At 33.8% G+C, this 15,764-nt stretch overlaps 1 protein-coding gene across 1 annotated transcript in view; it reads left to right on the forward strand.

Moving 5' to 3' along the window:
* Nucleotides 1-15,711, forward strand: part of AGPS (alkylglycerone phosphate synthase) — a 111,796-nt gene extending 96,085 nt beyond the window's left edge. The window contains 2 exon segments of the mRNA XM_039855771.1: nt 556-613; nt 15,504-15,711. Of these exon segments, the coding sequence (XP_039711705.1) occupies nt 556-613; nt 15,504-15,625 (180 nt within the window). The 3' untranslated portion in view covers nt 15,626-15,711.
* Nucleotides 15,712-15,764: the final 53 nt, after the last annotated feature.

Here is a 15,764-nt window from a genome sequence, read left to right on the forward strand (position 1 = left end):
ACCAGACTGTGGAGGAACCCGGATGAGATTGAGGTTTGTTAAAACTTCAGGTGTCCTAGTGTTTTAATTCTATTATGTGCCCACCAGAGATAGTACCACAGGTGATTTTCAGTGGTACACTTTTAAACTCAAGCCATAGACAGGTTTTGGTAGGCTTCCTTCTATGTCTCACCCTTTTAACAGCTTGTTGGTATAGTGAGATGTTGGTATAGTGAGATGTTTACTTCAGAGTAGGACCTGGCTCTGTCTTCACAAAAATTCTTTTCATTGTTACTAACAATTTAGTACTGCTGAATTGATTATTTTGCCTCCTTTTTCTTTTCTAGAAATCTCAAAGTGACTACTGTAGATATTGTACCTATTCACTGAAAAAAACTACAAAGGCTATATATTTCAATTGCTTTTAAGTGCAATAAATCTAAAAGAAAGGAAAATTAGGCTTCTAGTTTATTATTTAGCCCAGGAAGTCTGTGCCTCCTGTGGGAGTTGGGTCTTACTCTCACTAAAAAGTGAAATCTAAGTAGCAACTATTTGTCCTGTTGTTTCCAAATACAGGCAGCTGCTAGAGAAGAAATCCTCGCCAATGGAGGGAGCCTGTCACATCACCACGGAGGTACTCTTGTTCGGGTGTAGAATTTACAGTATTCCTAATGTAAAGAATACTTGTTTTGATAAAATGTCGGGAAGAGTCACAATACGAATAATATGAGAGCACTTAAGAGTTCTTGGAAGTTTTAATGTCTGTCACTGAGGTAGTTTAGATTGTGGGAGTAACCAACAAAAGCTTGACTTGACAAGCCTGCCTAGATACGAACCTAGACAGCCTTCTGAGTTCTCAGAGAACTTCATGTTACCCAAGAATAGCCCAGCTTTCCTTTTAAAGGGAAAAAAAGAAAAACAACATAAATGTTTTTCAGCCGCCATTGGAATGTAGCTAGATATCAGTTGTACCATACATTGAGGAGCTGTTTGTTCTGCCCACCCAAAATTCAACAACTTAAGACAAGATATGAAAATAATCTCTTTTCAAGATTTTAATGCTGTTTTGTTCTTACTTGGTAATCATTGTGGTATTAAGTTTTATCAGAGAATTGATCACATCACCAATAAAAACTAGGGTATATCTACCTATGTTACTACTGGGCTTATGAAAGTCATATGAAACAGTTTTTAAGAAATAAAACAATGGCTCTTCTGTCATTAAAATTGTAATTGTAATTTTCGAGGTTATCCACCTGTTCCCCTTAATAGACACATATCTGAATATATCCTTCAATATAATTTGGTACTTAGAAAAATAGACATATTTAGATTTAGAGAGGAGCATGAGGATAATAAGACTACCAAATTAAAGAATTCAGCTCCTCCTAGATTCTCAATGTCCCTCTTTCCCCATTTTCATCATTGCTATTTAGCATTATCTCACATGCTTTATATTTATACTTCTTAATATTTCCTCTTACTGAAAAGTGAAGATCCATAGGACAGGGACTTCTGTTTTGTTTATTGCTAAATACCAGCACTTAGAACAGTATTACCCACCTCCCACTCCTCATCAGCTCTCCATACACGTGTATAGGATGAATAAAGAATTTTGGTAGAAAAAAGAGTGGGCTATAGAGGATCTGTGTCCATATAACATTATTGTAGCCAGGCCTGGAGAAGATTGCTAATGCGAATGAATGAATGAAGTAAAAAAGAATTCCCAGCATGCTTGTATCATCTTAATCTTTTGCTATCGCCTTACTTTTTTTTCTTAACCCCCACAAATAAATTTCTAACTTAGCTTACTGATAAATATTAAAGTGAACGAATTTGTTCTTTTCCTCTTTTTACTTTTATTATCTTTTAATGGAGATCATAATGAATGTTAGAATGACAAATGAAGAGTGGAAAATGTGCGTGCAATTAAAAGCTTCTGATTAATCTAAAAGTCTCTACCTAATTTTGGAAATTAGGTTTTTTGTAAAGATACTTAGATTTTTAGCACCTCCCTTCAAAATGTTCAGAAAGCCATATACATTATTCAAAATATTTTTTATATATTCTATTTCAGTGTGCCACTATATTAATATATAAGGAATTTGTAAAAATATATAATATCATAAAATAATGATATGTTCTTCATTCTAAATTGATTGCATGGACAGAGAAGGCAAAATAATTTAGCCCTAATTACTTGTTTGAAGGGAAAAAAAGTTTCATTCTGTAGCCAACAATTTTGCCTTTTGGTACATGTCAATAGCCACCAGTGCTCTTTTTCCTTTAAGATCAGGAACTATAGGTTCTATATTTGTGATGGTAATTATGAGAGAGGTGTGATTTTGCAAGAGGGTGAGAATAGCTGAATCTTGTATATAGAAGGAGATAGCGGCTTAATTGTCATTTAGGTAATGGGTTTTAGATGAGCTATTTCCTTAATTGAGAGGATTTTCTCAGTTTACTCAAGCTTTATAGTGTCAGAAATTCTACAGAAGTTGGAAATGACCAAGTGACCTGCCACACTTGCATCGGAAAGCCAAATCAAGTTTCTTTCTTACCAATGACACTTTACGCCTTTAGGATCTTCATGTCCCTTAAGTAATGTCCAGTAGTGTTCAGTAGTGTTCAGTAGTGTTCAGTGGATGCTGAGGGTCTAATACGGCCGAACTTCTGGTGTTACTTATTCAGATATACCCCAGACACTGAGAGGTTCATAGTAGGATCTAACAGAAACTTCATAAATATTAATGATTCTATAAAGCTGTCATTACAGAAAAAAGAATATATATACAAATTTAAAATAATAGAGTTAACTCTAGTACAAATTTATTTGAAACTTGGAGTGTTACTTATGAAAGCTATGATAATAGTCCATTTAGTACACTAATAGAAGTTAATGAAAAATAATAATGTTTTCCATATTATAAATATTATTAGTCCAGTAGGCAGTAGGATTTCAAAGAATTGTAATCCTTCCCCTGAAGGACCTTACCATCCAGTAAAATAAAATATTATAGCATTTCAAAAGACCACTGATCAAAACCGATAGGATTATGATATAATTAGCACTCAAACGTTAACTTTAATAAACATATACATGCTACAGATGTTGAAACAGTAAAGAGAAGGACTTTGAACAGAATAGGGAAAGGAAAGAGAAAGGAATTAACATTGATAAAGCTATAAATATTTGCTAGGTGCTCTGCATAACTTAATCTCCTTTAATCCTGCTCCAAATGCTATGAAGTAGATACAATTTCTTTAAAATGAAGATATGTTAAGGCTCTGAGTGTACCGTAACTCGCCCAAAGATATGAGCTGTAATTGTGAGTGCCAGAATTTGAATTTCAACTCAGGTCCTCCTGCTTCAGTATTCCTGCCCTCTTGCTTAAGAGCCTAAAAGAGCTAAAATAGGCAAAAAGCTAAAATGATTAAAATTGACAGCCTTAAGAGATACAATTTTAAAAGTACATAAAAAGAAATACTTAACATTACTGTTTTTTCTTTTAAAATATAAAACCTCTATTTCTTTAATTTTGACTATGTTAATTAACAATGTTAATTACTTGCCCTGTTTTAGATGTTTAAACAGATGCATCAACATTTTAATTTCCTCATCTTAGACATTTCATTGTTTTCTCAGTTCTTGCACATAGTTTTATACTTCCTAATTTTAAGTTTCTAACATATCGATAGTAGTGAGTAATTAAATAAATGCAGGTCAGGTCATGTTACAGTAAAACTCCTTGTATAATTTATGTGCATTTTCAGGTTCTAGGCTTTTAGGCCTTTATTTGCTACAGACCCAAGTTTGATGAAATAACTTATTTTTAGAAATTATTAGCTTTAACTTGAATGTAGCAAGATTTGATTTCATATTCATTAAGAGTTTCTGCCTCATGTAAATAGAAATTTTTTATTTCTGTCATTTCTCATATTTTTATTTTCCGTGTGGTCAAAAATATGACTGCATGGAAACAAATTAAAGTACCTGGTTACCTCTGTTACTTAGAAAAAGAAACAAGGTAAATCTGAACACAAAATATATTTCATATGTGCTGGGAAAATGAAGATGCTTTCCCTCTTCTAAACTGACATATATTGGTAAGCTCCAGGGCTCAGCCCTGAGCTTATTTGTTCCCGTGTGTTTACTCACTTCCTCAGTGATTTCCTCAGTCCCAGGACTTAAAACACCATATGTATGCTGATGACTCCCAAATATCAGAAGGCATCACCACGACACCCACTGGGACTACTGCAGTCACCTCTTAACTGATCTGGCTGCTTCTACTCTAGCTCCTCTCCTGTTATTTCTCTTGCTGCCAGAGTAATCTTTTTAAAATTCAGTGTTTTCTCTTCATATTCAGAATAAAATCCAAAGCCGCTAACTGAACCTTCAAGGATACATATGGTGTGTCCATCTCTTTCTCCTCACCTCGTATTAGTTTTCCCCTCTAGCAGTATTAACTTTCTGCTGTGCCTCAGACATGTCAACTCCCTTTCTCCTTCAAGAACTTTGCTGTTTATTCCCTCTTTTTTCTGATGTTCTTTTTCCTGTTTTCCCCCTCAGATATTTGCATGGCTCTTTCCCTTTCATTTATATCTCTGATAAAAATGTCACCTTCTTAGAGGTGGCTTCCCTGTTCTCTTATTAGTTTCTGTGCTCCTCATTTGAATAAGTTCATTGACGTTACTGAATTTATCTTGTTTATCACTGTGTTCTCTGGTCTCTGAACAGTGACTGCCTGTTTGACATAGTAGATGCTCAATGAATGTGTTGAGTGAGTGAATAAGTGCTCACGGAATGGGAACAGTTTTGCAAATTCTCAAACAGCTCTGAATCTTTCATATTAGAATTGCATTAGCCTCATTGCTAATTTAGTTTCAAACATTTAATAATCAGGCTTCGTTTGAATATGGGGTCATATTTTCATGGAAGGGCTCAGTTTATTTCATAACATTTCTAGAAAAGTATATTAGCAGAGTCAGTTATTCAGTGGAAAAGTAGGGTAAAATAATGTGCTATCCCTATGACTGTGTGACACCAGCCATCGTAGTGTTCTTCCATTGGTGCATTGAGCATGTGAGATTCCATTCAAAGTTTGTCTTAAAACAAATAAAGGTCTGAGAGGTTTATAGACAGAGAGGAAGAGCATAGGCTTGGGAATCAAATCTATATTGGACTCCTGATTCTGTACTTAACTAGCAGTATGACCTTAGGGAAATGACTTCTGTGAGCTGAGGTGTTCCCATCTGCAAAACGGGAATAATAGCACCTACCTCATAGATTATTGTAAGACTCAAATGTGATAATGTATGTAAAGCATCTAAAGTGTCTTGCATATATTAGGGGCTTAAAAGAAGTAGCTTAAAAAAAAACTAAAAGCAGTAGTGTCAAGTGAAACTATGGTTTGTAATCTTTTTTTTTAATTAAAAATTTTTTTCAATTACACGACATACGATATATTAGTTTTGGGTGTACAACAGAGTGATTAGACATTTATATAACTTACAAAGTGATCACCTTGATAAATCTAGCATGTAGTTTGTATTCTTAAGCCCTTGTTCTAAATATTGAAGAAAGGTTATAGTTTATTTGAAAAAGATCAATATTCAAGGGATAGGATTCAACAATTGTCTTAATATATTTTCTTCCATAACCTTCAGTTGGTCTCACTCTATAGGAAGTTCTGTTACAATCTCTATGAAAGAGAAATTTCCTCCACACTATTGACTATAAAATTTTGTATAAAAAAAAGTCCATTTTCATAAATCCTTTTCTGCTTAAAGTTTATCACCTAATTCATAAATTTCAAATATTCTGTGCAATTCAGTATAGGTTCATAAAACAGAAACTTTTCCATATAAATTTTGAGTGGGTTTAATTGTTCTGCTAAAATGAATCAATAATAGAGCTTTTGAGATTTCACCTTATGTGTAAAAAAGATTTTCCTTAATTTGCATCCTGAAGTTAAAACTCAAGTTTACCTTTTAGTGGTATCTTTATTTACTGACCTTCAAGCAGTGTCATGACACTCTCAGTGCTATATTTTTGAGTTCAAGAGTAGAAAGGCTGGGGGTTGGGAGAATATTGATGCAATTTCTCTTAGAGGGTTTGGCCTGTAATTGTGATTAATAACAGTTGCTTTCACTATCTGGAAACAGACAGGCTGGTTTGTCTGCCTACAATCATGCTGTGATAAATGGAGCTATTTTAACTCTGGTTTTGTGTATCAAAGAAAACAGATGTAGTCTGGAACTGGAGGCTATAAGAAATATAAAGCCTGCTTAACTTAATCTTCATAGCGCTTTTTTTTTTTTTTTGGTAACTGACGAGCTGGTCAGTTTAAACAGCAGAATTTATGTCAGCCATGTATTTAATTTCAGTTTATAACTTAAGTTTTTAAGTGGTTCATTTGCTAAAATTATACCAAAGTCCTTGTCAGGAAGTAAAAAGTCTCAATTAAATATAACCAGTTTAAATAGTGTGTCTTTAACTAACCAAAATTATTTTTTATTATTAGAGAATAATTATTGGGGCAGCTGCTCTTAGCTTTTTCTGTGGTCTTAACAGACTCTTAATAGTATCATAAACTTTAAAAGTAAAAAGAGACTACTCGAAAAAATGAGCAAAGGATCAGCTCTGAGGCCATTTGTTAAAAACTTGTACTGTGAAATAAACATATAGATTGGGAAGGGAGAAATAAAACTGTCGCTATTAACAGATGACATGATTATCTTCATAGAAAATCCCAACGAATCTACAAAAACAAGATCAAGAAGACTGCAGAATACAAGAGCACATGCAAAAATCAGTCACATTTCTATATATTAACAAACATATAGAAACTGAAATTTAAAATACTATTTACAATTTCATTTACAATTGCTCCAAAGAAAATGAAATAGGCACAAATCTAACAAAATATGTACATACTTAGGTATACATCTAATGAAACATATATAGGACCATATTTTGAAAATTACAGAATGCTGATGAAAAAAATATCAAAGAAGACCTAAATAAATGGAGAGACAAGGTTCATGAATTGGTAGAAAACTGGACATTGTAAAGATGTCAGTTCTCCCCAGACTGATCTAATACAATTCCTATCAAACTTTCAGCAAGATTTTTAGTAGATATAGAAAAGATTATTCTAAATTTATATGGTAAAGCAAAGGAACTAGACAGCTAAAACAATTTTGAAAAAAAGAATAAGTAATGGGAATCAGTCTACCTGATTTCAAGACTTAACAGCTACAGAAACCAAGACTGTGTGGTATTAGAAGAGAGATACATCAATCAATGGAAAGACTAGAGGACACAGAAATAGATCCACACAATTATATCCAACTGATTTTAACAAAGGTATAAAAGGAATCCAGTGGAAGAAGTATATAGATTATTCAACAAATGGTGCTGGAGCAACTGGACATCTGTAGGCAAAAATAAGAAAAGGAACCTTGACCTAAACTTCATACCTTATACCAAAATTAACTCAAAATAGATAATGAACTTAAATGTAAAACATAATAAAACTTTTAGAGAAAAAAAAAAAAGGAGAAAATCTTCAGGACCTAGAGCTAAGCAAAGATCTCTAAAACTAGTCACCAAAAGTACAATTCATTAAATTGTAATTCTAACAAAATAAATTGGATCTCATCAAAGTTGAAAATATGTGCTCTGTGAAGGACTCTGTTAAGAGGATGAAAAAGATAAAGCTACAGAGTTGGAGAAAACACTTGCAAACCACATATCCAAAATCTGTATCTATAATATATAAAGAATTCTCAGAACTCAATAGTAAAATGGAAACACCTATGAGAAAGCTAAAATTAAAAAGTAGTGACAGTATCAAATATTGGAGAGGATGTGGAGAAACTAATCAATCATACTTTGCTGGTGGAAATGTAAAGTGGTATAATCATTTTGTAAACAGTTTGGCTGTTTCTTCTAAAATCAAACATGCACTGCCATTCTACCCAACAGTAACACTCTTGGGCATTTATCCTAGAGAACTGAAAACATGTTCACACAAAAATCTGTATGTGAATAGTTATATCAGCTTTACTCACAATACCCCCAAGTAGCCTAGATGTCCTTCAGCTGGTATAGTAGTCCCCTCTGCTTATCCATGGTTTCACTTTCTGAGGTTTCAATTACCCACAGTCAACCGTGGTCTGAAAATATTAAATGGAAAATTCCAGAAATAAACAATTTACAAGTTTTAAATTTTATACCATTCTGAGTAGCATGATTAAATCTCATGTCATTCCACTCCATCCTACCCAGGATATGAATCATTCCTTTGACCAGCTTATCCACACTGTATACATTACCCACCAGTTAGTCACTTAGTAGCCATCTCAGTTATCAGTTCGACTGTCACAGCATTGGTATTGTAGTGCTTGTGTTCAGATAACCTTTATTTTACTTAATAATGTGCCCAAAGCATAAAAGTAGTGATGCTGGCAATCCAGATATGCCAAGGGAAAGCCAAAGTGCTTCCTTTAAGTGGAAAAAGCATAGTATATAAAGGGTGGGTACTAGTCATGGTATCAGACTTCCACTGGAGGTCTTGTAATGTGTCCCCTGTGGGTAAAGGGGGACAACCGTAGATGGCTAAACAGTGGTACTTCCATACCATAGAATACTATTTAGCAATAGAAAGAAATGAACTATTAATGCATGCAACAACTTGAATGAATCTCCAGGAAATTATGCTGAGTGAAAAAAAAGCCAATCCCAAAAGATTGTATATTGTATGATTCTATTTCTTTAACATTTCTTAAGTGACAAGATTATAGAAATAGAAGACAGATTAGTGGTTTCCAGGGGTCGGGTATGGGAAGGAGGTGACTATAAACAGGCCACACAAGGATCCTTGTGGTGATTGAACTGTTCCATATCTTAACTATGTAAGTGTCAATATCCTGGTTGTGATTTTGGTCTTTAAATAGCTACCAGATGAGTATAGCCTTTCCAATTTTGAATCTTTATCAGATTAGTGTACGGTAGCAGAAAGTCTGTTTTGCCCTTTAAATTATTTTTTCTCCATTGGTTTCTTCTTTTAACTGGTTTTTTCATAAAACTTATAAGTTGATTATAATGTTTTTCCACTGAAGCAATGTCATAAATAGTTAGATCCCAAGACCTGATTATAAAAGCCAGTTTAACTCATAATTTAGCTGAACATTTAACTATTTCAGCTATATCATGGGATATACAGCTCTCAAATCTGTTTATCCCATGATATAGCCTTCCCACCCATGCAATTACAGATGCACAGTTTAAGACAAAAGGGCAGGGACAGCATTGTGTTTGTCATTTCTTACCTGTAGTAGCTTCCTGCCTCAGGAGTGTCACCAGGAGAGAATAAGTGTGTTGGATAGTATTACTTCTCCTTGGATCTCTAAAGAGAACACTTATTCCCAGAAATTTTATGTCCAAGACTCTTTTAAGTACTAAATGTTTGTTAGTCTAAGAATGCCTGTATTACATTATTAAATTGTCACAGAATAATTAACTTTTTATAGTTAGTTTCATGTGATTAGCAGTTACTCCTAATAGATATTTCCAAGTGTAACATCTGTTAAAAGTGACTTTAAGTAAAATTTATTTTTAATGTTCTGTGTTGTCAAACACAGAAGCCACTAGACTACATGTGGCTATTTAAATTAATTAAAATTAAGTAAAATTAAAAATCCATTTCTTCATTTACAGTAGTCATCTTTCAAATGCTTAATATCCACATGTGGCTAGGGGGCTGCTATGTTAAACAGTGCAGATACAGAACAGTTCTGTCACAGAAGGTTCTGTTGAACAATGCTCTGAAGCTTTATTTCATATATTTTTTCACTCATTAGCTAGAAAAATGGCCAGAAAATGTGACTTAAAAGTTTTTTCAGTAGACATTAGATTCAAGTCTTTAGGAGTTAACTTTTAAAGTAATATTTGTCATTAATTATTGATTTCCTCAGTGTAACTTCTATCTACTGTACCACTTTTTCCAGAGTGTCTCTTAATTTGGAAAAGAGCCTCAAATTTAGAACAAGGTCACCTTCAATGGCAATAAGCCTGTTGCTGCTAATTCAATTGGTTATAGCAGTGAAGGTATGTTACCTTTATGGGAATTGTTTGGGCTCTTAGGAGATGGACCCTAGGAAGCATGTAGTCCAGGATTTCTTGGTCTTGGCACTGTTGATGTTTTTAGCTAGATAATTTTTTGTTGTGGGGGCTGCCCTGTGCATTGTGCAATGTTTAGCAGCATACCTGGCCTCTATTATCTAGATAACCACCTGTCCCAGAGGGCGGCAGAATTGCCTTCCCCTGGGAACCACTGATACAGCTCAAACAGTCCTAGATATGTGAAAGAAATGAGAGTTTTAGGTTCCATGGCATATCTTCTATCTTAGCTACTATAAAATAGCTCCTGAGTATATCCACGAAATGATGTCAGAATACAGAATATAGGAATGCAAAGCAGATGTAACCAAAATAAATTAAGGAAACCCAGACTGCTTTTCTAGATATCTGAATCCCTACCCTTTATCTAAAATAGCTTACAGATAACTGGTTCAATATTTATTTTTTATTTTAACTAACATTTATTGAATACTCACTGTGTTGCATACACTGTTATGCAACGGGGCTACAAAAACTAATAAAACATGGCCCTGGTCTTCAAGGAACACGTGATGTTTCCTATCCTTTTCTGTCCTTATCTATTTCATGTTATTTGACCCATTCACTTGCTTTTGACTCTGTTGTATAAACATTAATTGCCATTGAGTTTAAATTTCAAGTGTGTCAAGACATCTTTTGGGGCCTTATAGAAGAATTAACCCATGATTGTGTTCTGAAAGACAGATCGAATCCAGCTCTGTGATCTGTTATTACCCTGGTAATTTAAACTTTTTCTGTTTCATAATCTCTAAGGCCCTATTCAAGGATCTATAAGATCTTAGAGCTATTGTATAAACTGCACAGATGAAACCGTAGCATAAAGCAATAGACATTTTAAATATTTAATAAGAAAAATTTTATAGTATCAAATTTTAATTGCTTTGCTAAAGTCCATGATATCCATGAATATGTCATCTTGATAACAGAAGTTTCATTAGTAGAAAATAAGTCAGATGACTTAAAGAAACTAAACATGACTTTATCCACTAAGCATTAAATTAGACTCTTGGATAGTCATAATTCCATTTTATACACTTTAAAAGCTGGATGTTAGCATTCCTCAATTGTAGATCTGTCGGCTAGCATTTAGCATATACCACCACCATTATCAAACACACAAAAATATGCTTTATAGCACAAATAAATAGATAATGAAATCTTTTCAGGTTGAGGCCCTTCACCCCCTCTGAAGAAACATCATCACAGTCAGATCACCAGGTACCTCAAAGAGTGGAAATTGTCTGGTGTCCTTCTCTGTTTTTATCAGTACTTAACAAGTTTCATGGGACCAGCACCTCATCTGGCAAGAGGTTGGATGTCCCTCCAGCACTAGCTTCTTACATAATCCACCAATAGTTTAGTTAGATCAATTAAATCTTGAAGTACATAGTCAATGCTCAGATCACTGATACAAGCAGCTAAGTCTGGATTTTCTTTTTAAACCTGACCTATAGAATAATACTAAAAGTATCCAATATCCTCAAACTAGAACTCTCGAAATGTAATTGTTGGTAATAATGGTTATATGCTTTTACCCTGGCTAAATTCTACTTCTGAGCTTTAGCTTCAGTCATCTTTGGAACGTATAGTGCATTTCATAATTTGTTTTTTAAATCTATATATAATAAGTCTTTTTAACCTTATAATCAAATTCATAATTCAAAAAGTTTTAAATTTAGCTATAAAGAAGTCTGGATAGCATGTCCTACCTACATTTATCACTTTTAAGATAGGACTATTGGATAGTTTTTGCTAAGTTTTCAGTTCTTTAGACTACAAAGAGTAGTTCCAGATAATTTTTAGCAGCTAGGCTAACTACTATGTCCACACACAACACTTTCCCTACCCTCTCCCTTGCATACATGTCTGTTCATTCTTTTATGGTGTTGATCATACTACAAAATGTATTCATTCCTTCTTGGAGTTGTTGGCATCCAAAGAGGACTGTTGGGCCTATGATTCAATGTATCCCTGAAAGCTTCAATTCCTCTATTCCAAAGTAAGTTTTTAAAAATGTACTATTTTGTGGAAGAACACAAAAGACTTTTTTTACCCAGTCTGTATATACAGTATTAGAAATTAAATTATAAAAAAGTGAACTCCCCTTTTAATTTAAGCAGATAAATAATTTCCCATTTGTTTTCAGTAATGTTTACTATTTGGCTGGTCTCTGTTTTTTGTATCTTTAAAAATACTTCTAAGACTCTTAAATACCTGGTTTGAGTACTTTGGGCATTATGTATTTAGAATAATTATGAATTGTAGAATACAGGATCCCTATCTTGTTTTCAGAGGTGCTGGATTTGGCTTTTTTGTAGCTCTAGCATTGACTCTCAGGCTAGGTTTATACTTCTAGAGAATCAGAAGTTAAAGGAATATGATTGAATCAATAGTCATGAATATCCCACATCAGATAATCCAGATCTGGAAAGAGCATTAAGCTTCATGTGGTATAAATGTACACATGCCTTTACACAGATAACTATGCATACAGGGAAAGTTGAAATAGTCTTAGGCCACCTATTTTTGCTGTTTTTATTCATCCATTGACCCCCTCCTCCTCTATGGCATGCTTCGTAAAGGACAGAATATCATTTCTATTTCTGAAATGAGCTCTACAAATGTTTAAGCAGCTATGATATAGTTGTGCGTACGTGTGTTACATGTGTCCAGACCAGTATAGTCATCTAATTCCTCACTGCCTAACAGTGCAAATGAAGATTGTCCAAATGGCATCATCACTATTATTATCGTGGGTTAGCTCTAGAATTAAAATCTTCTGCTTTGAAGTGTGATGCTTCTTTGAGATTAGGGCCTTTGGTGTTTTTGATATATTTTGTATTTTAATTTATCAGTTCATCTGAGACAGCCAGAGAAGATTCTCTAGAATTTTATGAAGACTATTTCCAATAATTGCCTTATTACAGACTCATTGAATGTTTTTACTTATATTGTGCTTTATGTTCGTACACTTACAATGTAGTTGACTTAAATTATTAAGCAAAACCAAAAAGATTCCTAGTGCCTTTATCGCATAAGCCATGATTTCTGACCTCAGTTCAAATTCTGTTATCACTGACAGAAGCTCACAGACCTCTGCTAAGAAGGGGTTAAATTCTTTCATTAAATATGTTTATGAGGGGCCACGGCTATGCTGCCTGTACTGCTTTTTTTTTTTTACTTTCTAGTTCACTAATCAAATGTATGTTAGATTGATTATTGTAAAAGTATAAACCATAGAAAATTTGACAAGATAGATGTGTAAATTACCCTTCTGACAGAACTAATGATGCACTCCGAGCACCTTCTGTTTTCTGGCGCTTGGTGAGTGACTTCATTAAATATGCAATGGCTGTTGGGTGGCTTCTCAAATGATGGTTCAGTTCCTTGTGGAATTGCATTATTACTAGAGGTGTAAAACCAGGCAGACAAGCTAGCTTTTGGGCATCCTGCTGAGGTTCTAATGTGCTCCATCTTGTTGGAGCAGTTGTTTGCAGTCTTTTCAGGACAATTAGATCCATAACCACAGGACACATTCAGTGAAACTATATTACAGATAACAGTGGAGACTGGCATTGACTGCTCTTTACCCATCTCTCTTGAGCTCCCTCAGTGTGGGTAACTTATAATAATGCCACTTGTACCACTCACAGAGTAGTTTTTGTTTGTTTGTTTGTTTTTTAATCCTTTGAAGCAAATCTGGAAACAACTGATTGGTAACTTTTTTAAAGTTCTTAAAAATCAGGCTATTTGAAGTGAAAAGAGTTTATAGATTTTAATCCATATGCAGGTGAGAAAACTGAGGCCAAAGTGTTGTGGTGGGTTGTCCCTTAGGGAAATAGATAGTAGGAGGACATGGTAGAACATCTTTTAGGTGGTAGAGATTACATGCATAGAAATTTGTACTGTTTGGCTTCTAGTTTTAGAGCTCTTTTAAACAAAAATTCTTTTGAATTTAAGACTTTTTTCCTGCTGTACCTCGTTTTCCCCCATCTTAAGACCAGCAGTGCTTTTCTTTTTAAATTTCTCGAAGTTAAGCAGGAATATTTTGCTTTCTGAAGATATCATACTATTTATTATTTTAATGACAATTTGATGGTTTCCTGCAGAACTGGATACAAAAGATGTTTTGAATTGAGCTTGAAATGGTATTTCAGGTTTCCAAAAGGCAATTGCTATGGTGTATCACTGCAGCCTGATAAATGGGAGTGCGTTTTAGAATGACAGGCTGAATACTTTAATGAAAGAAGGTTTCCCATTTTGGTTGGCCAATTAAATCACTGTTGATGACTTTGGATCATTAATGAACATTTGTGGAAAATGACCATTTGAATTCAATTATTACAATAATATGTTTGAAAAGTACTAACCACAAATAATTCTATCTGTAAATTAAAAGATTTATCCATTTCACCACAGATAAGTCAGCATACCGCTTTGTTTATTAATGCCAAAGCAAGTCAACTTTGCAGGATTCTTTTAAGGATTAAGTACACATCATTTCTTGTAAAAGTTCTACTTAGAAAAGGTTTTGTTTTTCATTGAGTGCTTTTTAAGGTATAATTTATGCTGTTAGCCATTATATTACTTCATTATTCTCAGAAAAAAAATAGCAAGACCTAGAACAAAGAAAGGGAACATGCAGTGTATAAAAGTAGAAGATTAAGTTTAAGATGGATTAGATATTTGATTTATTTACTGCCTAAAAGAATCTCTAATTCTAGGGGGGAAAATAGGAAATAGAGTAACCATTATTTGAAAACATGCAAATTTATTTAAAAGTAATATGAAAAGAAAATGCAAATGGTAAACTTCATAACCAGATTGTTTTCTTAAACCCAAGGTTCAGGTTGTCTAAATTTTTTAAAACTTTTGTTCTCTTTGAAATATTTTATGGATATGTATCCTGTCATTATTGCTATAGTATACCCAACAAATTAACGTAGATATGATATTTTTCTCAAGTTAACTTTATTTTCTCTGAAACTTTGACTGTTTTGGTAGCTGAGACAGGAGGTGAGGTCTTTTGAAATGCACGTTTTTCTCATTTTGTTATTTGTAAAATGGGCCATAATCTGAGTCCAAGCTTTTCTTCATCTCCATTTCATAGTTTACAGAAAAAGGAGTCACTGTGGAGCATAGGCTTCCCCTGGGAATACATTGGACTTAATGAGCTTGATAGTCTGGTGGGCTCAATAAATCAAATAAAGCAAAACATTTCTCATTTTTGAATAAAAGCATTTATCACACAGTGTTTGTTCATTCATGGTCACAAGATTGATTGGTTCCCAGCATCACAGTGTATACTGAAGCACTTTTGATTTTGTTTTTCCAGTGGGCAAGTTACGGAAGCAATGGCTAAAGGAAAGTATCTCTGATGTCGGCTTTGGGATGCTGAAATCTGTCAAGGAATATGTGGACCCCAATAACATCTTTGGAAACAGAAACCTTTTATAAATACATTACTATTGTTATGAAAAAATGTTACTTTTTAAAAAAAAAAAGTCTTCGACTTTGTTATATCAGTAATCATTTATATCATGACTGTATTTTGGCTATATTTGTTAGTTGGTTTAACATGTTTGTTTCATTCTGT

Source organism: Pteropus medius, unplaced genomic scaffold (assembly GCF_902729225.1).
Source record: "Pteropus medius unplaced genomic scaffold, Ma_sr-lr_union100, whole genome shotgun sequence".
NCBI lineage: Eukaryota > Metazoa > Chordata > Mammalia > Chiroptera > Pteropodidae > Pteropus > Pteropus medius.